The sequence below is a fragment of the Pygocentrus nattereri genome, chromosome 5 (assembly GCF_015220715.1).
Source record: "Pygocentrus nattereri isolate fPygNat1 chromosome 5, fPygNat1.pri, whole genome shotgun sequence".
NCBI classification, from domain to species: Eukaryota; Metazoa; Chordata; class Actinopteri; order Characiformes; family Serrasalmidae; genus Pygocentrus; species Pygocentrus nattereri.
The window spans coordinates 47,778,420-47,803,226 of NC_051215.1; the positions used below are offsets into that span (position 1 = coordinate 47,778,420).

The 24,807-nt window shown below is 42.9% G+C and overlaps 2 protein-coding genes across 4 annotated transcripts; one reads left to right on the plus strand and one right to left on the minus strand.

Annotated features, from left to right (window-relative positions):
* The first annotated feature begins 1,062 nt into the window (after positions 1 to 1,062).
* scoca (short coiled-coil protein a) lies at positions 1,063 to 11,258 on the plus strand. 2 transcript variants are annotated; one of them, XM_017710205.2, is made up of 4 exons: positions 1,063 to 1,231; positions 9,078 to 9,146; positions 9,246 to 9,326; positions 10,189 to 11,258. In XM_017710205.2, the coding sequence occupies exons 1-4, from the start codon at positions 1,168 to 1,170 to the stop codon at positions 10,329 to 10,331; spliced, it is 357 nt and encodes a 118-aa protein (XP_017565694.1). In that variant the 5' UTR covers positions 1,063 to 1,167; the 3' UTR covers positions 10,332 to 11,258. The 2 variants fall into 2 exon arrangements, with proteins under 2 accessions (XP_017565694.1, XP_017565695.1); XM_017710206.2 differs by lacking the exon at positions 1,063 to 1,231 and adding an exon at positions 7,772 to 7,922.
* On the minus strand, positions 10,861 to 23,390 carry clgn (calmegin). Of its 2 annotated transcripts, none has more exons than XM_017710204.2 (15): positions 23,287 to 23,390; positions 21,063 to 21,236; positions 20,880 to 20,953; positions 20,019 to 20,077; positions 19,651 to 19,792; positions 19,034 to 19,115; positions 18,754 to 18,946; positions 18,377 to 18,566; positions 17,593 to 17,706; positions 17,327 to 17,483; positions 16,094 to 16,309; positions 15,154 to 15,270; positions 14,787 to 14,940; positions 14,147 to 14,268; positions 10,861 to 13,012 (listed from the first exon to the last, which is right to left on the minus strand). In XM_017710204.2, the coding sequence occupies exons 2-15, from the start codon at positions 21,234 to 21,236 to the stop codon at positions 12,929 to 12,931; spliced, it is 1,878 nt and encodes a 625-aa protein (XP_017565693.2). In that variant the 5' UTR covers positions 23,287 to 23,390; the 3' UTR covers positions 10,861 to 12,928. The 2 variants fall into 2 exon arrangements, with proteins under 2 accessions (XP_017565693.2, XP_037394311.1); XM_037538414.1 differs by lacking the exon at positions 23,287 to 23,390 and adding an exon at positions 22,951 to 22,971.
* Positions 23,391 to 24,807: the final 1,417 nt, after the last annotated feature.

A 24,807-nucleotide genomic window follows, 5' to 3' on the forward strand; every position in this document is an offset into this window, starting at 1 on the left:
ATGAAGCCCCCCAGCGCTGTGCTGTGGAGCAGTGAAACTGAGCTCTCCAGAGTGACGGAGCTCCATCCAATACCTTTGGGATCAGGTGTCTACACACCATCAGTCATATAGTGAGACACGGTTTCTAATATAGCAGAGTCCTTCATGAATGAGACTGGCTGAAATTGGTCTGACTCTGTGGATTAGGTCTGTAGTGTAAAAGTGACTCCTCATGTGAATCTCAGTGATCAAGGGGCAGCAAGATTAAGACAGTGTAGTTTAGTCTGTGCGGGCGTGTGTGTGTGTGTGTGTGTGTGTGTGTGTGTGTGTAGAGTCCGTGTCGTGTGTGGTTAATGTTTCACATCTTAAAAATGAAACAGTGCTGCAGAGGGTTTTTTTCTTCAAAGACAACCTGAACTTTGACCTCCTTTGTTGCTAGGTGCCGCCTCAGGGCAGCTCGATTGTCACGGCAACAGTGTCACCTGAGCTGCCATGCAGGTCCAGCCTGTTACTGTGGAGATGGTGAATAATTGAGAGGGGTGCGGCCCGACAGCTGCAGATGACCCACAAGAGTGTGTATTTGTATGTGTGAGAGAGTGAGAGAGAGAGAGAGAGAGAGTCAGAGAGATAGAGAGGGAGAGAGAGAGAGTGAGAGAGTGAGACAGAGAGAGAGAGATAGAGAGATAGAGAGGGAGAGAGAGAGAGTGAGACAGAGAGAGAGAGATAGAGAGTCAGAGAGAGAGAGAGACAGAGAGAGAGAGAGATAGAGAGTCAGAGAGAGAGAGCAAGAGAGAGAGAGTCAGAGAGATAGAGAGGGAGAGAGAGAGTGAGACAGAGAGTGTGAGAGAGGGGGGAGGGAGAGAGAGAGAGAGAGTGAGACAGAGAGAGATAGAGAGCGAGAGAGAGAGAGAGTCAGAGAGAGAGAGAGTGAGACAGAGAGAGAGAGAGAGAGAGAGAGTCAGAGAGAGAGAGAGTGAGACAGAGAGAGAGAGAGTTAGAGAGAGACAGAGAGAGAGAGAGAGAGAGAGAGATAGAGAGTCAGAGAGAGAGAGAGAGAGAGAGAGAGAGAGAGAGAGAGAGAGAGAGAGAGGTGCTAGGCTGACAAAACAAAGATACATAGAAAATGTTGTAGTGATAAACAGCAGTGATAATATTCTCTTTGCTGGGGATCCGCACACGTGCAGAGTAATGGAGGGAGAAGTGGACGAAGACGATGGAACTTTCACCAACATCTCACTGGCCGATGACGCGGGTAAGGACTGTGTATGTCGTGCGTCTGCATGCTGTATGGGGTTGAGTATCAGGGAAAGAACTGGTTCTGGTTTAAGCCCTTCAACTCTAAGCTTATTATTCAGTTATTAACCTCTTATTATACAGTAACTGCTATGACACTATTCTCAACTCAACGTTTTTTGACAAAGAGACTTTAGTACTTAAAAAGTATCACATATCCTATAATTTTATTTAAAGTAAGCAAACATTCTCAAAACCATCTAAATGTCTAGGTTATAAGATTTCAATCTGTTCTTATGACGTCATTCTCATTCTCATGACATGCTGGCCATTCCTTCTAGGTGGATTTGCAGTATAATAGCTAAAGCCACACTTTTTACTGAATGTACAGAAGTCTGTGCGGCAGGATACACACAAAATATACAAAGTGCACGTTATCATATGGGCTTTTCCGGTTGACTGCCACACATCTAACTTTTGGAGGCCAGTTTTTAAAGAACGTGCTGGTGTGTGAAGCCTTTCCCATACGTCTGAACCAAAGAGCAGTACAATACTGTCATAATTCATAAAAGCGAATAGAATAGTGAATAAACTTTATCTAGGCTGTGGATGAAAAGTTAATCCCGTTCTCCCTCCCTAATTCTCACACGCTCACACACACCCTGCGCCGAAGAGGGAATTTGCTGACTCTGCAAATACAAAAGCCTCATGATCGCTTACTGCATCACGCGGCTTCACAATGGCACCAGCAGACGAGAGGAGTGCACGTTTTTCCTGCTCCAACTGTGTATGTGTGCATTACTGGCAAGCCAACAAAGGCGCCTTGTCACAGTTCGTTTGTTTTCCCTGTCCCCTAATTACTTGATAAAAAGAGTAGCTGTAGCCATGTCTCTGAGGTGTGTATATGCAGACAGAGACCACTTTATTAGGCTCTCTTGCCTCAAATCTGCATTCACTGGACATTTTATCAGGTAGAGGAGAGGGAGGCACGAGCTAACATGGACATTATATGTTCTCAAAGCCAATTCCAAAAAAGCTGGGATAGTGGGAAAAGAGTAAACAAGCACAAAGAGCAATGATTTGCTAGATAGACAGAGACAGAAGGACAGAAAGTGGTGGGGTGAGAGCCCTCGCAGGTGTCTTCCCCATCTAACACTTCACTGAGGCAGTGAAAGCTTTTTCATGCTATGTGTTAATGAGACAATCTACACAACTGGATTACAGATAGGCTTAGACACACAACTGAGCAGAGTCACTGGTGAGATTCAGTCAACAGAGATATGGTGTAATCTTATCAGCAAGCGTCTCAGGCCCAAGGCCTTGAAGATTCCCAATAGGTCACCTATCATCCAGTTATACAATGACTGAAATAGCCAGTTCTGTCCCCTCTACCATCAGTCACTGTCATGTCTGTTGGCACAGATTGGAGAAAAATATTCTTAAGCAATAATTCAAAATATTCAAATTGGATTACAGGAGATAATCTACATGCCTTCAGCATCTTTGGAACCCAATATGCATCACCTGTATAAGCATCCTGGGTGTAATAATAATGTAGCCAGATTTGAGAAGCAGCGCATTTCCCAGCAGGTTTGTTGATACTAATATGAAACATTTTTAGCAATACATATTTGGGACCAATATGTGTGTTACAACCTAGGACGGCTCGTTCTTAAATGGTTGCAACACATAAAGGGAACACAAGAGAAGTGAAGGGACCAGACTAGAAGTAGAGCTTTAACTCGAAAGATGCATTTATTAAAGCTCACAAACATCCAAACATCCAAAAACGGACAGGGCCCAGGCAATTTGAGGCCTAAGAGGAGCCAACGGTGACGGTGCCAAAGGAAAAAAAAAACCCTTAATCTAAACCAGAGTTAAGTTAAACAAAACAAAAGCAAAGAAAGCAAACCCTAACTACTTAAACTAACAAACACAAGGACAAATGGGGCGCCCGCCTGCTAACCTGGTGTATCTGTACACTCAGACAGCTACGTGATGTAAATGTATAAGGCGCCTCAACCTTATCTGTCGAACTCCTCGAGTTGGTGTAAGGTTGGAGGTATATAACAATAAGCCATGTGCATTGTTAGAGATGGCAAATCAACAATGTTCCACAAGGAATGACAAAGACAAAATAGCACACACCAAACACATGGCAGTGGATGTAGCAGCAAGAGAGCCAGAGGCACACACAGCAGAGGCCCCAATTCCTGTGTGAGCTCGGGCCCTCATCTCGGTCATGACTGCAGGTTATATAGCCCGTTGCTCCTCCCATGAAGGTCAGGAACAAAGGCTCACACATGCACACATGCAGAGAACATACCCAGCACCCAGACAGTGCCAGACCTGCACGTAACATGTGATACCTGTATAAGTATCACACATGTAATAATAATGTAGCCCCCCCCCAGAGTTTAGAGGGGGTGCATTTTCTGGCAGGTGGACTGCACCCCCCTATAACTTTCTTTCTGTTGACACAACTATAATATGCTTTTAATCACACATAATTATGACCAACATGTGAAACGTATGCTTATATAAGTATCATAGACGGCCCCTCAGCCAGATCTAACAGAGGGTTCTTCTCCTGACAGGTGAAAAGCATCGTCTTGTAACCTTTTTTATGAATAGACCTATGAAATATATTAGTAATATACACTTTGGGCCAGCATGTGTTTTTTTTCTGCAATACGTTTTCAGGGATGCATCAACAATTTAGCAAAAACCAGCCTTTTCTGACCAGTGTTCTGCTATACAAAGCATTCCATGGTCATTTTCTTTCTTTTGAGTCTCCCATGAAATGAAAGGATTTGCAGTGTGTATTTGCAAGCGGTATGTAAGTATGTATGGAAGTTACATGGCAGCAATAAGAGTGTATGCCGATTTATTATGGGTTGCATCTCCTAAGAGTTTTTACAAGTCACTACCTTCAGAGTGTAAAATCTAAAGAACCTGATCCAGACTGGTGAGAAACGTGACATGATAAGTCGGTGAAAGTCGTGTATGTTTTGTTGACAAATAGCAACGTACAGGTTTTGCTGCATTCAAGATCATTCATGTCGTAGAATAGTAAGCAGCAGTGTATGTGGGCTACACTGTACTTCTGTCTTACTATTTAAGAGTCACTGGACTTTAGAGGAACATCTGAGGAGCTTCTGTTCTGTGAAACAGCGATTTATTGTGTTGTTGATCAAAATGAAAGAGATGTTTTGCAAGTTCTTCAAATCGATATATGTACAGTAAAAGCGGATTACCTCCACTTTGAGCGAAAGACTGCCCCCGTGCTCCCGTGAGGGGGTGCATCTCGTGGCAGGGGTGCTGAATTCGGCACAACACTGGCATTGTTTAAACAACGTGCTCAGAACGCCACCGTAGTCTGGAGTTCCCGACTTTTATCCACATGTACGCGCTGGAAACGCTGAATGAAGTCTTGGTGGTTTGCCCTGCTGCTTAAACTGTCAGAGATGAGATACAGCTAGTTGTGGAGGCTGGTGACTGAAGGAGATCTTCCAGAGGGATCAGAAGTCACAGTTAATGAAATAACCTACAAAGAGAGTGGCTGAAGACAAAAGTGCGGACATTGGTGTGGCCACTGTTTTCCCCACCTTTTCATTTTCTTTTTTATGGCTTTTGGTGTTTTCTTAATACAACAATGACCTAAAGTTTTACTTGCTTACACTGGTACCAGGTTGGAGACAAGTCTATTTTATGGGATTCCTGGATTTGGTTTTAGTTTAGGTGGAGGGTTGGTTTCCAATATTTCCTACTGCTATTAGATTAAGTGACCCTTATTAGTCACAACGGGGAAATTTCACCTCTGCATTTAACCCATCCGTGAAGTGAAACACCACATACACACTAGTGAGCACACACTAGGGGGCAGTGAGCACACTTGCCCAGAGCGGTGGGCAGCCCAATCCGCAGCGCCCGGGGAGCAGTTGGGGGTTAGGTGTCTTGCTCAAAGACACCTCAGTCATGTGCTGTTGGCTCTGGGGATCAAACCGGCGACCTTCCGGTCATGAGGCTGGTTCCTGAACCTCCAGCGACTGCCCAGTCATTTGTATTGTGAATGGAGGAATGTGTAATATCCCGGGGTCATCAGCGTTTACATTTTAGCCACATGGGCACAGTGCAGTACCTTCTTGAATGTCAAGTTCTAATTGACGGTTGGAATCCAATTTTATGTGGAATTTAAAGTAATTTAATTTTGCTGAAAGAATGGGATGCTCTGGAACAGCCACACATGGATCTAAGGTCACCGTTCCCAGTGCCAGGTGTGGGCTAGAAGGGTAAAGAGCACGTCTAGGATTGGACTGTGGAACAGCAGAACTGCATTCTCTGGACTGATCGGGCTCATCCAGTGTATTTGGGATGAGCCGGGTGGAGTTTGTAATCCTGAGCTTCCAACATCAGTACCTGGCCTCACTAAGGCTCTTGTGACTTCCTGTGCAATGTGCTGCTGCTGCTCTGTGAAGAACAACATTTCACTCCAACGTGTAAAACTTATATTGAGGAATGCCAATAAAAACCACTTTACCATTTGACTTGACTTTAATACAATTAAATCCACACAGCAATGTTCCAACATCTGTTGTGAAATCTTTGCAGAAGAGGCGAGGCTGCAGCAGCAATCAGAATCAGAATCAGAACCCTTTATTGATCCCAGAGGGAAAATGCAGTTGATACAGTTGCAACCATTTATATAAAAGAATAAACACTTTAATAATTTAAAACAAAGATAAAGAGAAATTTGCAATATGTACACGAGATTTAAGTGGCGGTGACTGTGATAATAAATAGTAAACATCTGGTATAAAGCAGTTCAAATTATTGTACCTCTTAGTTATTGCACACAATTATTATTATTATTACACATATGAACTGTTTGGTATTGAGTTTTTCACAGATGAACCACACATTGTGAATCACACACTGAGGGAGGAGCTATAGAGTTTGATGGCCACAGGTAAGAATGACCTCCTGTGGCGCTCTGTGGTCATTTCGGTAGAATGAGTCTTGCACTGAATGAGCTCCTGTGTCTCATCACCGTGTCATAGAGTGGGCGAGAGCCACTCCGACACGGCCGTCAGCGAGTCCAGCTCCACACCCACAACATCGCCGGCCTTGTGGATCAGTCTGTTGAGGCTGTTGGCGTCTGCCACCCTCAGCCTGCTTCCCCAGCATGCAACAGCATAGAGGATAGCACTCGCCACCACAGACTCATAGAAGATCCTGAGCATAGTCCGGCAGATCTTGAAGGACCTCAGGCACCTCAGAAAATACAGACGACTTTGGCCCTTCCTGTAGAGGGCGTCAGTGTTCTTAGCCCAGTCCAGTTTATTGTCAGTATACACACCCAGATATTTGTAATCCTCCACAGTGTCCACACTGACCCCCCTGATGGACACAGGGGTCACCGGTGCCTCGTCCCTCCTCAGCTCCACTCCCCACTCCAAAGAGAACAAACTCCCTATAAATAGCCTTAATTTCAAACGAAATACTGGGTGAGCAGGCGTCTACAAACTTTTGGACATACAGTGTAAATGCATCCAATAAATCGGCCAGCTGAGTGTATATATGGACTGTTTTGATTGGGATGTGCAGGCTACTATTAAAATGCATGCATGAAGGCAAAGCACAGCAGGCCTGTACGCATTAAAACAGATAAGTAAACTTCTACGTGAGAGATTTTGAAATGCTCTGAGAAACATGTGAGCCGCTCTCTCTCGGGCTGTGCAGAGCGTTTGCCTGGTGCAGGCGAATCATCTCATAGCTGTGAGTGCAGCAGCCACTGCAAGGGGAGCCCCCTCTGTTCTGCGAGGAACATCTGTTCTAGTTCCGCTCTTTTTCTGCTCTGACCACAGAGCTCATAGCACAGAGCATATCCTGGTGGATTGGGCGCAGGCAGGCGATTGGGTTTAGATGTGCTATTACTGACTGAAGGGGAACTACTTTACTGAGATGACACGACGTCTGAAAACACTTCAAAGTCACTCCTACGCAGGCCTGAGAATTCACTCGTCTTCTGTCGTAATTAATCACCCTTTCTGATCTGTGAGTTCCTTATGAAATGAATGGTATTAATAGGAAGGTTGCTGCCGCCTCTACTTTTCGGGGAGGCTTTACACTAGATGTTGGAACATTGCTGTGAGGTCTTGATTGCATTCAGCCACAAGAGCATCAGTGAGACAAGGTACTCATGTTGGATGATTAGCTCTGGAGCACAAACTCCACTCCAGCTCATCCCAAAGGTATGAGATGGAGCTCATTCAGTCTAGAGAACACAGGTGCACTGCTCCCCAGCCCAGTGCTGGGGGGCTTTATACCCCCGTAGCTGATGTTTGGCTTTGGGCATGGTGCGGACGGTATAGAATATCATATTCAATGTTTTTCAGTTGAATTACATAAACTATGTGTGAGCAACTGAACGCCCCTGTCAGGAACAGTGTTCCACCTGACAGCAGCTGAACTGACTAGTTTGACATCTGACACTTTTCCCACCGCTCTGTCAGCCAAGCTGCCGCTGTTGCGATGCGCAGCGCTCTGTCTCCCTCTAGTGGCCACAACTGTCGCCACACCGACCAAACCCCGCTGTGACTGAGAGGATGAGCACTTAGCGCACCAGAGCACCAGAGCTCCGCGGCGGCGATTTTACCAAAGCGGTTTCAGTCTAGCGACCACATAATTCAGCCTAGGACTGACGAACGGTAAGACGAGCGGACTCAGGCGGACCGTCCAGCTTTAACTGCTGTCGTTTTGTGGTTCTTTACTAACGGTTGGCGCGGCAGTGCAGCCCACTTAGCTTGGGTGGCTAGCTAGGTTAGCACTGAGCATAACGTCCCACTTTCTCGGCCAACAAATTCAGCGAATCACCGGTTAACGATCATATATCAGCAGTATGCAGTAGGGCAGATGTGATGGACGCTGTTTGCGCGGTTTTGTCACTTCGGTATAAGAAGTAATATAACAAGTTGGGGGTTGACGGAGTTTTGTGTGCGAGCTAAGCTAAGCTAAGCTAAGCTACGTGGCCTGTAGCTCAGCTCGCTGTCTTAGCCTGTAAAACTCAGCGAGGCTGAGAAACACTGGCTTTATTTGTCATCTTGGCTTTAATCTCTGTTTTCTTTGCCATGTCTATGTCAGGAATACGTTATATTATTTGCCCGTGTTAAATACGAGATGATGGCACGTTAAATATACGAAGTCCAGTAGCACTGATTTAAGCCACCGCTTCAGTCCAGCAAGCTGGGTGAAAGAAAAAGATCCTTTTCTTATATTTTCAGTCAGCAAACTTCAGGAATCGTTCCGCTTTGCAGCTGCTTGCATCGCTGGCTTTCAGCTTCAGCCCTTGTGCTTTAGACCGGGAAGATCCCAGAAGTCTGGAAGCCCCATTCCAGCCAGGTGGAGGGAAAACAAATCAATCTCTCTCTCTGTCTGTCTCTGTCTCTCTCTCTGTCTCTCTCTCTGTCTCTCTCTCTCTCTCTCTCTCTCTCTCTCTGTCTGTCTCTGTCTCTCTCTCTGTCTCTCTCTCTGTCTCTCTCTCTCTCTCTCTCTCTCTCTGTGTCTCTCTCTCCTCTCTCTCTCCTTCTCTCCTTCTCTCTCTCTCTCTCTATTCAGAGTTGGAGAAAATGAGTGGGCTCAGGATGCTTAAGTCAGAGTTTCTCTGGTGGGGATGGGTTACCGTGCAAAAAGAGGTCAAACCTTAGGCTTCAGTTCTTGTGCTGATGGGTGTTGAGCAGTTTCACTGCAGTCACGCAGCACTTTAGTGTGTTTTTTTGCTGTTTCAAGCTTTTTTTGAAAATGTGCTTTTGAGATTTCATAACAAAGCTGTTTTACTTGAGTCTAATCCACTGTGTTGATTTCAGGTGACCGTCCTGCCCCCCAGCGCTTCAGACAAGAGGACGAGTATTTCGCCATGAACTGTGAGATGGATGGTAAAACAAAAAATAAATGACATTTTTAACAGCAGGCATTTGATAAAAGTTTGCGAATGCATTGAATTGTTTCATGGTGTGTGCATTTTGTCCACCCAGGAGACATGGAGAATCAGGTTGAACTGGAAGAGAAAACAAGACTTATTAACCAAGTGCTCGAGCTCCAGCACACACTAGAAGGTAAATGGTGGAAACCAGCCTGGTCCTTCACCCTTTCTCAACTATGTAGCTGTACTAAGTTCCCCCACCGTCTGTGTTGTGTTTAGAGTCTGTACACTTCTGCTATACACTCGTATTGATCAGCAGGGCTGGCTGTACTCTAGGCTCCTGACTCAGATCCACTCAGGCAATCTTAATGGCTTCCTGAAGACTGTTTGTGATGCACTGGCAACACGATAATGGATAACGTTGTCCTGAACTCCCGTACTGTTTGTGTTTAGTAGTTTTTATTCTTTGTTCACTAATTGTATATCGCATTGTCCATTTATGTACATACCAGTCCCAATAGTACCCAGATTGGGCTCCAGCCGACAAGAGGTCACTGTTGTCGGAAGAAAACCTCGTAATAGTAACTTTATAGGAGAAGGAAAAAACCTTTTCCAAGCCATTTTAGGTCATTTCCTTTAGTCCATTCATCATGAAATTTATACGCAATATAAAGAGCAACATGTTTTTTCAAATTACGTCAAAAACTGAAAAATGTCAAAAATGGAGATAAGAGGTTTTCTTCAGACAGCAGCCGTCTAACATCTTTCCTCTCCGAACAGACGTGAATGATTTAGAAAACGGTGGTTACATTGAAGTTGCTAAATAAAAGAGGCAATTTAGCCCAGCCTACAGGGCAAAGTAGCTCAGTAAGCTTTAGTCTATATTATTATTTTAACAATAAGCAATTTGTAGGTTATTTAAGTGCGACCCACTACATTATTCCAAGAACAATGGTCAGACGCTGTGGGGGGCACGATCAGACGGTGATGTATTGCACCCCATCTCGCGCAAGTGTACTCCACCTGTAAACTCATTCCAGCTCTTTGTCCGTTAGATCTCTCGGCTCGTGTGGATGCAGTGAAGGAGGAGAACCTGAAGCTGAAGTCCGAGAACCAGGTTCTGGGGCAGTACATCGAGAATCTCATGTCTGCGTCCAGTGTGTTCCAGACCACCGACACCAAGAGCAAACGGAAATGAGGCCACATGTGGAACACAGTTATTTCCCCTCCAGAACAGAACCTTTGTCCTCCAAAGGCCAGTACACATAAGGCCCTGTTTACTTTTACCCAGCTTCCCATGTTCACTATCATTCTTTCCATGCGTAGGATCATGCCGAGCTCTCTGAATATTTATACATTTTTTTTTTTGTACGTAACTTTTTATTCCCCTCTTTTTTTTTTTTGCCTCTCCATTCCGTCCATTATCATACCGGCTACTTGTGGATAACACTAAAACAGACTGACCTGCTCTCTCTGGTTGCTGGCTGTTAGAGTTAATGGAAGCATTTTGTAGTCTGTGGTCAGATATCCACAGTACTAATGCACATCAGGCGCTCTGTGCAGCTCTTTTAGTGGCCACTCAACAGCCCATCTGCATGTTTCTCCTGCCAGAATAGTGCATCATTTTCAACTGTGGTTCAGTGATGTTTAAGTTTTTTTAAACAGCCGTCCTGAAGACTAATGCATTAATGTCCTGTCTTTCAATACCTTTCCCTTTTTGCACTCCGTTGTCACGGATACACAAGAGTAAAACGATGCAGAATGAAGCACAGAAGTGATCCGTTCTTATCCGAGTGCATGAGGTCCTGTAATTTATTCCAGAGAGAATATGCATGACATTTAAAAGCTGATACTGATGGCCAGGGTGGGTGAAGTAATGAGTGATAAATCATACAATGTTACATGACCTTCTACATTTCTTTATTTAACACTAAAGCTGTTTAGAACTGGACTTAATGGACAAGTCTAAGAACCGTATTGGCAAGAGGCAATCAGCAGCTTACACGAGTACAACCATACATTTTTTTTAGTTTGGGGAAAAAAAAAAGTGAAAGAACAGATGGGCTTGGAGAAGGTAGGTAATAAAGGGAATGTCTGGATTTTACTGCAAGAAAAAAAAAAAAAAGGACTAATATTGATCTGTGAGTGGTTCAGATGGCTGTAGTTCATTTATGAAAAGTCTCCAATGTCAGTTACTGTCACCTGCACCTTATAAGGCATAGACAAGAAATGCTTTACATAAATCTGAGTGAATCTTCAGTGTTACTCACTCAGTCACGACCTCAGTACCAAAGTCTCACCCGGTGAGAAGAAATTGGAAAAGAACTATATGGCAATAAAACAGATCCACAGGGTCAGAGATAAAAAAAAAGAACATTTCTTGGATATGCAGAAATATAAATATTAGACTGCTGTCTGCAAAACTTTACATTTCCTCAGAAACACTCAAGAATTCAGCCTGTGAAAGACGAATGATCCGGCTTTGTTACAAGGGAATGATCATATACTGTAATGTTATTTATTTTGATATATTTTAATACTGTATATTAACGTTTTTCCCTTCAGGTATGCAACTTAAGCCTGCACACATCCAATGTAGATAACCGCCTTGTGTGTAAAATTGTACTATTTACTATTATGCCTTTAACCTTTGTGTTAATAAAATTGTTTTTGCTTTTGCATTAGTCTGTGTGCACATACTGAGGTTTTGTATTAAATGTTTATTTCCAAGAGCAATGTACAATATACAAACATATGTAAACAAGCTGCCCTTGTTGTGCGGCAAAAACATGAACTAGAAAAGCAGAAAAACAAAAACGGTGTACATTGCTCAACAGATGTTTGTTCTCAAAGCTGAAAATTTCCTACGCATGAATCGACCTCGTTTGAGACGAGGGTTCGCAGTAAGCGTCCCGCGAGGTGCTGCTGCTGCAGAGTTACTACTGAGGCTGTAATCACAAAGCATCCAGAGCACCAAAACTAATTACGAACTCGAAACCGAAATTAAATCCGAAAAGCTCCAATCCTCTCTGCTTTCTCTTCTTCACCTCAGATTTGTGGGTTTAGATGCTTCACAGAGAATTCCCCTTTTTGCTGGAATGGCTGCAGCAGTGAGGAAACGTGGAGAAAACAAGTCTGTTTAGAATCGAAGGGGAAAAGAACGTGTCGTATGTTTACATACGTTGACTGCCAAACTAAACGGTCTTCAGATGCTGTGTGAATACAGATTCAGATCCCGCAAGCCAGTCTCTCCTTCAGCATAATCTGAGAAGAAACAACACGCTAAAAAGCAAGATCTTCATGTCCTACATCAAACTCAACTTCTTCATTTTCAAACAATATACAAACAATAAATATATTCAGTGCGCTTTTTTGATCAACATTAAAACATAACTTAAAACAGAAAAAAACGGATTCATTTTAAATAAGTTAAAGAACAATTTCTTGAAATAATGAAATTTTATCCGAGGTGTGTTCTAAAAGACCCCCCCCCTTATATCACAGTACTTAAGCTAGCAATAGCAATAGTAACAACTGGCCTCAATGCTACTCCTTCAAAATACCTCGAGAGGAAGTACAGCAGAGTTTTGACTGGTAGAGCTAAATCTGAGAAATAACCAGTAAGAACTAGTGGTGGAGAGGAAGACTGGAAAGAGCAGGAGGAGAAAGAGCTCCAGTGAAGGACAGGACTTGTTGACTTCGCAAAGTCGGGGGCATGCAGCATTTAGAAAGGCAGGGAGGACGAGAAAAGGAGAAAAGGGGAGAAAACGAGGGACAAAGACGGAAAAAGGCCCTTCAGTCTTTCCGTACTCTCCTTTTTCTCACAGCCTGTTTATGTCCCTCTCCAGCATTCTGAATCCCCTCATCAGCATCCTTCATCTGCAGGAAAACAAGGAGAAGCACATCAGCTCCAAGTTGCAGTGGACAGTAATTTGATATTTCTCAATACTCAAATTTTGTAACTAATGCAACCAAGTATTTAACCATATAACTGTAATTACACTGTCCATAGTACAGAGAACAATTAGAGCCCCTGACCTAATAACACTGAAGGAAGATGCTGGCATTTAGAGTACGGATCATTCTACCAAAATGGTTCAACGTCGGAGCTCAAAACATTTCCGACTCTTAACTGACTTGGACTTGACTAAAATCCTTCTGCATTCAGAGAATCTAAACCTTAATTAGTTTATTTTATTGAAATAAATGACTGAACATTCTATTTCGTCACTACCGAAACAAATAACACCTCCGTGAAGTTGCCAGATGTTTCAGACTTTTCTTAAGGACACACTGATTTCCAGATTTTGGGACACTTACTTTCAGAACCAAAACTATATTTCATCTCTACTATAAAAGTAATCAAAAAGACATTTTCAAAACAATACTGAAAAATAAAATTTCACAGGTTGAAGTTCGGATTTGGGACAGACACCTTGTAATAAATGAAGATCAATAATGATTTTTTATATATTCATCTCCATTAATGCCTTGGGTTTAGAGAGATCGTAATCCTTGTACATCTTGGATCTGAATAGTTAAAGAGTTTTTAAAGCTTTTAAACTGTGGGACTGTAGTTTGAACCAATTGTGTAAACTGACCCTTACGCTAGTATTCTTCATCTTCTGTCCTGAAGGCCAAACACTGCCATTTACATTACATTTACAGCATTTGGTAGACACACTCATCCAGAGCAACTTAAAATTTGATCAATTTTCACAGGTAGGTAAAAGCAGTGTTAGGAGTCTTGCCCAAGGACTCTTACTGGTAGAGTAGGGTGCTTGCACAGGTCGGGGAGCATAGAAGGCAGAGGTGTTACCCACTACACCACACCAACCACAACTGCACAGTTAAAAGCTTTCCCTTCTCTGAAGCGCGTGACAAAACACGTTTATATTAAAAAAAAAAAAAAAAAAAAAAAAAAAAAAAAAAAAAACAGGGCACAAGTTTTATTGTCTGCCAGAACTGGGAGCGAGGAACTCCAGCCTACATGTCTACACCCAGTATTCTTACCTCATCATCTGAAGGAGTGTCATTTGACTTGCTAGCCTCCTCCTCCTCTTCCTCCTCCTCCTCTGCAGCAGCATCTCCTCCAGTAGCTTCAACTTCATCCTCAGTCCTGCTCTCCTTCTCTCCTGAACAAAATTATGTTCACAAAGAACAAAAGGTGCTTAAATAAATCTGGCTTCACTGAGCATGAACTCCTGAGGTGTGCATACGTCCAGGATGGGACCAAAAGAAAAGCAAAGGGTCTTCAGTAGTGGCTATAATGGTTTGACAAAGGCATTTTATACTGAACAGTACTGATTTTTCGAAGTAATCTATGCAGCTAAATTAATGTAATGTGTAATGATTTTAGAACTGAAATCTGTCTTATAAATCAAAACGGTACTGAAGTTTAAAACCATCACTGATGGATCTTAGTTTTTTTCTGAGGGCATCATTTGCCATCTGTCATGGGAACTTCTGTGATCAAAATTAGGCAACTAGATTTGGACACGCTTGCAGAAAAACAAAAATCGTGAGAAGTTTATTAATAATGATTGTGATTTTTAGGAAGATGGTTGGTTTGAGGTCAACAGGTAGGTGGGGGGAATAAAAATACAAGAAATGCAGGAATACAAAAATGAAAACGTTCCACTTAATTACTAACCAGTAGGTTCAGCAATCTCTTCTGCTATGCCTTGGTCTTCTTGCTTTCCTTTCTCCTGCTCCTCCTCTTCCACTTCTTCTTCTTCCTCCTCTTCTTCTACATCCTCGGTTTTGGACGGGTCGATTTTCTTGTAGATGTAATCGTCATCAGACTTCTACAGCACACCAAAAGACATGGTAAAAGTGCCACAACTGCATCACAAGCAATTGGGTTGTTTTAAGAAATTAGAGGTTCTCAACCCAGACATCACTTCAGAATTTCATGTTTTGGATGGAAATGTTTAACTAGTCTTTCACTCTTCTGTATTTCTTTTCTTTTGGATAGGCCAATGTTTCCATACTCCATTCTTGCTGAGCTTAGTCCTCACCTTAGGCCAGCAGAAGAGCACACCCAGACCAATAGGCAACCCCACAGTCAGGATATAAATCACCCACAGCCACGGCCTCTCCTCTGCTGCCAGTGTCAGCTGACTGAACACCCCTGGCTGTATGCAAGTGAGAGAAAGAGACAGATGTGATGCAGCATTAGATAGAAGACTTCATCTATTTGAAGATCACTGGGCCCAAGTTTACCTAGACAAACAATTTTCATATTAAGCTATTTAGACATCTAGCAATGAAATGGATGCATTTCCAGGTGGAATTAAGGCAGTATTCCAGGAAGCACAGTTCAATATGGATATGCAATCCCACATTGCAATTATGCTGCTTCATACATTGACTTCAATATATTTAAAACACATTAACCCTTAATGTGTGTTGATGTACTTGCTCCATGTTTTTAATCGAGATCCTGTTTTTTTGGATCGTGTGAAAGCTTTGACTACTTCTACAGTATCACTACTGAAACATTACACAGAAAATTTGGCCTGACTAACTTCAAGCTCGTTTTGGAGAATGGGAATTCCATATTGCTCTCTTTTCCCAAGCTGGGAGTGGCTCCAAAATCTCCTTTGCAGTTTAAGCCTCATTTTCCAGGTAAAACAGCCACTATACCAATGCCACTGAACTGAAGGCACAAGCAGAACGTTACATTCTCCTTTGTAGGCCCAACCTGACTTTTAGCACAGGTGAGCATTACCAGTGTCGCCACCATCTGCCACAGAACTTGGACATGATTTTCGCTGCAGCTGTGCGATATGCAATGAATGCATAAGACTGCTGTTAATGCACACGGTCTTAAATGAGCTTAAGGGAGAATACACCGCACTGTCATACAGAACATTTATCTAGGTATACCTACTATTCTCCTCACTGTATTTTAGCAGTTCACATATTTTGTCACTGGATACTCGTTTGTCTGCTCACCTCATTGGCACTGGCCACCAGTTTCTTGAGCCCCCAGCTGTCTGCAGCCCAGCGGTCTGCTACCTCTTTGTCAGCAGTGATGATGAAGTTGTCAAAGTAAATGTCAGAAGTCATGGACCACAGCTCCAGCCCCACAGCCCGGAATGAAGTCATCTTAAACGGCTCCAGATCCTCAAAATAGTCTGGATTCAAAATCTTACGAGGACTCCACACGCCCTGCGTTCACACAGACCACAGCATTCATTGGCTGGAATTTTAGCAACTTCTCTGAATATAAAGACTATGCCTAACTCATCTAAGATTACTACATCAAGTCATCACTATCTTCTTCTTTCAGCTGCTCCCTTTAGGGGTCGCCACAGCGGATCATCTGCCTCCATCTTGCCCTATCTACTGCCTCCTCTACTTTCACACCAACCATCTCCATGTCCACCTTCACTACATCCATAAACCTTCTCTGAGGTCTACCTCTTCTCCTTCTACCCGGCAGCTCCATCTCCAACATTCTTTGCCCAATATATCCACTATTCCTCCTCAACACATGTCCAAACCATCTCAACCTGGCCTCTCTGGCTTTATCTCCAAACTGCTCCACCTTCACTGTCCCTCTGATCTGCTCATTTCTAGTCTTGTCCATCCTTGTCACTCCCAACGAAAATCTCAGCATCTTCATCTCCGCCACCTCCAGCTCAGCCTCCTGTCTTTTAGACAGAGCCACAGTCTCCAAACCAAACATCATAGCAGGACGCACTGCTGTCTTGTAGACCTTCCCTTCCACTGTTGCTGCTATCCTTCTGTCACACATCAGCCCCGACACCCGTCTCCACCCACTCCATCCTGCCTGCACCCTCTTCCTCACCTCTTTTCTACACTGTCCATTGCTCTGGATGGTTGACCCATTATATTGCATGTTTGTGTTTGAGATTATATATATATATATATATATATATATATATATATATATATATATATATATATATATATATATATATATATATATATATATAAAAAATGTTTTTGTAATATGTAACATTTAGATCATTTCTGCATTCTTTTGTATTTGATTAAAATTAAGGGTACCAACACTGATATAGTAATACTAACACATCAGGCTAATTCAAGTACATGAATTCCATACGCTGGTTCTCATGTTTAACATTTTCCCTCACACAATATATTAACCATACTTAGAATAGATGGAGTTTTTCCCCCAACTTCTTCAGAAGACAGTACCTGGTAGTTGGGGTTATCTATGAGTGGGGCCTTCCACTTGCCCTTGTACAGGGGGTTATTGATGGTGGGGGGTTTCCACTCCCCACACCCAGGGGCAGTCTTGCACGCTGGGTTTGGCACCTGAGGAGCCTCCCACTCACCATCCATCTCCTCATCCCTGGAAGAAAAATATTAATAAATAAATGAATCTAATTCGGTCCGTTTTTTTTTTTTTTTTTAAATATACAGCAGCCACAAAAAAAGAGGCAAATTTAAAAGCTGCTTACCAGTCATCTGGCTTATTCGCTGTAGGGTCTGGTACAAATTCTGCTTCATCATCCAGCCAACCGTCCGGCTTCACTGCATCAGGATCTGGCACCACCGCTGGAGCATCCTCATCCCTACAGAAAGACAGCGAGAGAGTTCAGAATAAAAAGAACACAATTGGACAGGTATGTGATGGAGAAGTGAATAATACAGGAAAACACAACACTTCAACGCTTTGAGAAACTCCTCAGTTCAACACCACCGTGTCTGCACTTTCAGAAACAATGGCAAGGTTGCATCATGCTGCATACAGCATCACTGTCCTATCTCTGAGGATTGCTCCTCCTCACTGCCCATCTTTAATTTCTGAATGAAGTACAGTTGACAACACTTGTTTGGAAATAAAATAGTGTAACTACTATGAATCAAAACAAATCGATTAAAATTAGGATGCAAATACTTTTTATTTTCTTTAAAAAGCTATTTAGAAGTGTAAAGCAGCAGCCAGTTTAGTAATCTTGTTATGCTAGTTTACAATAACCCAGCTGAGAGCCTGGCTTATCTGACACCTGAAATAATACATTTATTTTAAATATGTGCAAGCTGGAGCATCTTTGTGAGCACATAATGAAGGGGTTGCAACTTCAGTGATGAAGGAGGTTATGGTGAATTGGCAGACTTTTTTCCGCCTCAGCAAAGTGAATTTGTGATGGTAGAAAACAAACAAGCAATTTTACGGACAAAAACTGACCCCTGCCATCTCCACCAACATTTCCTAATGCCCCACCCCCCCAAAGACCTCACCAATCATCAGGCTTGACTGCTTCTGGGTCAGGAATCTTTGCTCTCTCATCCCAGTCATCTGGTTTGGAGTCCTTGGGATCATCGATCTCTTTAGGCGGGTTCACTGGTGGAATCACGTCAGTCAGCAAGCTTCCTTTGCTAACGCTGGATTGGTCAATAAATATTTCGTAGCTATTATCTGGGTTCAGAACTATAAGAAAATGAAAAGAATAAAAAAAAGATGTATTTGTAATAACATTGTAATAAAAATTAGACACAAATGAATTTTCAACTTACTTTAAACCATCAATGATCCAATTTATACCACAGTCAATGTTCAACGTTCAGAGAATAAGGTATTTTAGAAATACGTCAGGAAACGGGGTGAAAGCACCTACCAAGGGTGTAGAGATGAGTCTTCTTGTCAGAGTACACCTTCCTGAGGTCAGTGTCTGCTCGCTTGGCATGTTTCTCTTCAAAATCTCTGTTCAGAGGGTTCTTGTGCCTGAAGATGAAGTGAAGTTTGTAGTCCTCTCCACACTTATCTGGTCCAAACATAATACTGTACGGTGTGCGATCATGAAACTGCTCCTGCAAAACCAAAGCAACATGGTCACAATCCTTAAAATCAAACTTCAGGCACGATTTCTTAATACACGTTTAACTCAACACGCATACCAAATCCAAGTCAGGAGAGTCAGAGAGTAGTTTGATGTAGGCACCCCCGCAGTCAATGCCATCCTGAAAATTGACCTCATACCTACAGCAGAGACAATGTTGTCAAGAAAACAATGTTTGACATTTCATTCCTAGAGCAAAACACTTTTCACTGCAGTATTGGCTTCTGCTATTATTGTTATTATTGATGCTGCAACACAAACCAATGTGCATAATTTCTGAAAAACTGAAAATATCAAATGTTCATTGATGTGTGTCGACATGTCACAAGTGACTGCAACATCAGGCAAAGACATTGATTGTATTTTTGTATATTGTACTGCTCCATTTAGTCTTCATTTGCATTTAAAAATTTTTTCCTTGGTGTGGGAGTTTAACTGTATCAGCCTTATTTTACTTTATCAAAGAGAGCACTTGGGGTAAAAAGACAGTTGACAATAACAAATCCGACTTAAAACATAGTTATAAGGCTGGAAAAAAATTGTGACAACGTAAAATGTCAGTTTCCAATTCTACAGAGGATCTGCTCAGTTTTCGTTTTGCCACACAGTTTAAACCCTGTGATTCCACCTCTACAACAGGTTGTTATGGTAACTGTAACTAGGAAATCCACTCACTGGACCACGAGTGGCCTGTCCTTGAAGATGTAAGGTTTGTTCAAAAGAGATGAAATGGCATGGTGCTTCGCGCGGGACTTCAGAACCATGCCTAGATCACCAGGCACTTTGTTCTCTTTCAGGGCCTCGATCTCCCACTTTCCTGAAAACAAAACGGTACCATTGATTTTTGCTTTACTGGTGACTAATTAAACCCAGACCACAGAATGAAAACGGGAATAAGGGAAACATCTGGCAGAGAATTTGCATGACTATGGAATGGCACTATGGTTTACTTGTCACTAAAAGGACAAAAGAATTTTTTATCCCAATAAATAAATAAATAAATAAATAAAGCCAGCCATCTCAGGTGTTCTGTGTAAACTCACCATCATACTTAGCAGTATCCTCATCAGCATCTTCCTTCATTGTTTTTGATTTCATCCATCTGGAAAAAGAAAACCTTTTTTTAGTTACTGTATACATTTCGTACTTACTATTACATAATTTGTAATAAGACCCAACTTAAGTAAATGTAATATATCTATTGTGCAAAACAGAACTGATCAATATACAGATGGATCTAAAACTGTGGTGTGCACATATCAGCACACAACAACTTCTCTGGTGCAAAAACAGTTGAATGTTGCTTCACATCCAAACAATCTGTCAGAAGTCATTGGTTCCATGTGCGTCTCGTGGACTCGCGGTGCATCTCTGAGTCTCAGTTCAGTAAATATCCCAGTCGTTCACGCTGTCAGTAATAGCGAATTTCAGTGTTGGTGTTGGCGACCACACAACGACAGACGAGCGAGTACCGAAAGAAGCAGCTCAGTTGTTCAGGTAAGCGATTCTTAGCACCAAAACCTGCTACAGATTCCCATCGACATGTTCAGTTCTGTCTACTGGGGCGCATGTACACGCCAGAAATTGCTTTGTGGTGTCAATCATAGATAACGTATCCACATCACAGATACAAACGCTGCATTTACGTGCCGGTAATAGTACAGATACAGAATCAGTGCAAACGTAAATTAGACTTTTTTTTGGCCAAGAAGAGCAGCGCACCCACTTTTTCCAGCTCGAGGCTTCAATGCGTGCCAGACTGCCATTTAGATTCAGCTGTATTTGTTTATTCGCTTTGTTCCAATCGGTCAAACTCATCTACAGGTCACAAACTGATTTTGATACAAAAAAAAAAAACTATATCTTTCAGCTCTAATGTACTTCGTACTGTACTTTCATAGTACCTGCTGAGAGATCCATCATCGAATGTCTCAGAGAAGAAAACTTCTCCAGTCGGTACAGGGGTCTTATACGTCACCTGCATAAAAGATGTACAAGTTCAAAGATGTACAAATTGACTAAAAAGTACTGTAAAACACAAAAGCTCTCCTACACATATTGTAAAACTTTCATATAAAACCTCTGACCTGAAAGGACACATTAGCATCAGCTTTTACTTCACTGCTGTCATCCGCCTCCGAATCCATCTCCTCGTCCTCCATTTGCACCTCCTCCTCATCGTCCAGCTCTTCCTCTTGGGACCACGTTACCATGGCGAGACACAGCAGCAAAAGACACGTCCAACCCCACCGCAGCTTCATCTACAGTGGAATAAGGAGAACAAAAGTCACTTAAATGCCCAAGACTGTGTAACAGAGGGCACTGGCATGGATGCAAAACCAAACATCATTGCATCAAAACCAAACATCATAGACCACAGCAGAGCGAAGCCACCATTCAACATTAGCCAGCTGCTTCCGACCTTCAGTCCTGTATCCACCTGCGCCGCACGCAGCTTCTTCTTCTCCCGCTCAAACACCCTAAATCAGCATCAGAAGGTGTGATGTTACTCATCTTAAGAGAAAGATTAAACCGTGCAGTGCAGATGAACCAGAGACTGAATTAAGTGATGGTCCCATCATCTGTAAAGCACATTTCCCTAAATCCCAGCTGCAGAGGGACACAGCCTAGTAGGCTTATTACACTCTGGGATGAATCTGCTGTGAAGGTCACATTTTCGAGCCCTTAACTTATATTGACGAATATGATTATAGCCACTTTAATAGGTACACCTTGCTAGTGAAAGGCTGGACCCCCTTTTGCCTTCAGAACTGCCTTAATTCTTTGTGTCACACCTTCAACAAGGTGTTGGAAACGTTCCTCAGAGATTCTGGTTGGTGATTTGAGTTCCTGCTGCCTTTCTATCATCTGGAACCAGTCTGCCCATTCTCCTCTGACCTCTCACATCAACAAGGCATTTTCATCCACACATCTGACCGCTCACTGGATGTTTCCTCTATTTCAGACCGTTCTCTGTAAACCCTAGAGATGGTTGAGCGTGAAAATCCCAGCAGATCAGCAGTTTCTGAAATACTCAGACCAGCCCGTCTGGCACAAACAACCACGCCACGTTCAAAGTCCCTTAAATCACCTTTCTTCGTTCTGATGCTCGGTCTGCACTTCAGCAGGTTGTCTTGACCACCTCTACATGCCTGAATGCAGTGAGCTGCTGTCATGTGATTGGCTAACTAGCTATTTGTGTTAACAAGCCACTGAACAGGGGTACCTAATAAAGTGACCAGTGAGTGTGGGCAGTTTCACAACAGCTGCTCTGTTGAAACGAATCATCTTATTACAAGCCTCTTTGTCTTCGCCTCACTATGATTTTTTTTTTGTGGTTTATTTTATATTATATATTTTTTCAATTAGCTTGCTAACGGAGCTCAAGTTAGCCAACTAGCTAATTCTACCATCGCATTTTCTAACGTTAGTCGAGCAGGTTAGCCCTTCATTTCATCACATCTCACCGTCAAAAGACGGTAAACAAAGATAACGAAGTAGCAAACCTGCAAACAATTAACTAATTACATTAATTAGCTGCATAAAACGTCTTCACTCCACAGCTAACCTAGCCCAGCCATTGAGCTAACGCTGCCCTCAGCTTTTCGTTGCTGGAACTGAAGAGTTTTCACATAATTAACTCACTCAATTCAGTTTTGTGCTTGCGTGTGACTCTGTAAACATTTGTTTATTATTTTCTCGTTTATTAATGAATGAAACGTGGCAGTAATTCTGTGAATTAGTTAGCCCGGGTTAGCCGAATTAGCTGGCAGGCAGCCTGCAGCTTCTCCGACCAGCGTCCCTTCATTTCTCGCCTCATCACTGAACGCCACTAAAGCAGCGGCTCCAGTCTTATCTTACTATCTGTCTTCATTTTAGGCGCCTTCGCTTCATGACAGCGACGTTAAACCTCCAGGGGAACCAACTCAAACACCCGGGTTAAACGAAAGCAAGCAGCCCGTACAGTTAGCTCACCGCCCCGTGTGGATTTAACCACCGTAGCCATGCGATGATGCTAAGCTAACGACGAAGCTGGTCGGCTCCTTTTACGAATTTTCCCGTTCCACCTTAAATGGTGCAGCCCTCGTCTTCGGAGAGCCGCCAGAATGCAACTGCTGCACCATTTAAGGTGGACCGGGGGGTAAAAATACATCAAGGGGCTGGAGACCAGAAAGACAACCTGGCCGCGCAGTCTAACGCCGATTTACCTCGCAGAGCTGGTTAGACTATTAATCTGTTCGTGGACAGTAAAGTTATAACCTTGCTGTTTTAGTCGGGGGGAGGGGCAAAAAGACGTATTCGTGCACTCACCTTATTTATTCAGGTGATCTGCAATGTTTAATGCGCCTCTGGCCGCGAAACAGTGAGGTGTGCTTTGAATGGTTTTATGCTGAGAGGAGCCACTTTGAATGAAGTGAAGTGGGAGGGGAAAAAACGCCTCTACAGTTACGCAGTGAAGTTCAGATGTCAAAATAAAAGCATGTTTTCCTCTGGATTTTATATATATATATATAATCTTCACCGGCCACTTTATTAGGTACAGATAGCCTACAGAAAGATTAAACTGTGCAGTGCAGATGAACCAGTGACTGAATTAAGTGCATTCAGAGCAGATGTACTGATTGGGTAACGGTCCCATCATCTGTAACGCAAATTGCCCTAAATCCCAGCTGCAGAGGGACATAGCCTAGTAGGCTTATTACACATCTGGGTTGAATCTGCTGTGCAGGTCACATTTTCAAGCCCTTAACTTATATTGACGAATATGTAGCTATAGGATTATACAATCACCAGCCACTTTATTAAGTGCTAGTAAAATGCCTTAATTCTTCATGGCACACTTTCAACAAGGTGTTGGAAAAGTTCTTGAGAGATTCTGGTTGGTTATTTGAGTTCCTGCTGCCTTTCTATCATCTGGAACCAGTCTGCCTGTTCTCTTCTGACCTCTCACATCAACAAGGCATTTTCGTCCACACGACTGACCGCTCACTGGATGTTTCCTCTTTTTGGGCCGTTCTCTGTAAACCCTAGAGATGGTTGCGTGTGTAAATCCCAGCAGTTCAGCAGTTTCTGAAATACTCAGACCAGCCCGTCTGGCACCAACAACCACGCCACGTTCAAAGTCCCTTAAATCCCCTTTCTTCCCCGTTCTGATGCTCGGTCTGCACTTCAGCAGGTTGTCTTGACCACCTCTACATGCCTGAATGCAGTGAGCTGCTGTCATGTGATTGGCTGATTAGCTATTTGTGTTAACAAGCCACTGAACAGGGGTACCTAATAAAGTGACCAGTGAGTGTGGGCAGTTTCACAACAGCTGCTCTGTTGAAACGAATCATCTTATTACAAGCCTCTTTGTCTTCGCCTTACTATGATATTTTTTTTGTGGTTTATTTTATTATATATTTTTTCAATTAGCTTGCTAACAGAGCTCAAGTTAGCCAACTAGCTAATTCTACCATCGCATTGGTTGATTAGCTATTTGTGTTAACAAGCAACTGAACTGTACCTAATAAAGTGGCTGATGAGTGTATGCACAGTTTCATAAGTTAGAATAGCTGCTCTGTTTGAATGCTCCCTTTCCACCTTAAATGGTGCATAGAATAGAATTTACAACCATTTGTCTCTGTGTTTACACACTGTGAAATTAGACCTCTGCATTTAACCCATCCATGCAGTGAAACACCCACATACATGCACACTAGTGAACACACTCACTAGGGGGCAGTGAGCACACTTGCCCAGAGCAGTGGGCAGCCCTATCCACGGTGCCCAGGGAGCAATTGGGGGTTAGGTGTCTTGCTCAATGGCATGTCAGTCATAGACTGTCAGCCA

What these genes read in the sequence shown, in the direction of transcription:
- scoca (XM_017710205.2), top strand. Translation starts at nt 1,168, where the DNA reads ATGGAGGGAGAAGTGGACGAAGACGATGGAACTTTCACCAACATCTCA. An exon ending in CTCACTGGCCGATGACGCGG is followed by an intron (nt 1,232 to 9,077) that starts GTAAGGACTGTG and finishes TGTTGATTTCAG; the next exon opens with GTGACCGTCCTGCCCCCCAG. An exon ending in GCTCCAGCACACACTAGAAG is followed by an intron (nt 9,327 to 10,188) that starts GTAAATGGTGGA and finishes TTTGTCCGTTAG; the next exon opens with ATCTCTCGGCTCGTGTGGAT.
- clgn (XM_017710204.2), bottom strand. Translation starts at nt 21,236, where the DNA reads ATGAAGCTGCGGTGGGGTTGGACGTGTCTTTTGCTGCTGTGTCTCGCC. An exon ending in GACTCATCTCTACACCCTTG is followed by an intron (nt 18,567 to 18,753) that starts GTAGGTGCTTTC and finishes ATTTTCTTATAG; the next exon opens with TTCTGAACCCAGATAATAGC. An exon ending in AGAGATTGCTGAACCTACTG is followed by an intron (nt 14,269 to 14,786) that starts GTTAGTAATTAA and finishes AATTTTGTTCAG; the next exon opens with GAGAGAAGGAGAGCAGGACT.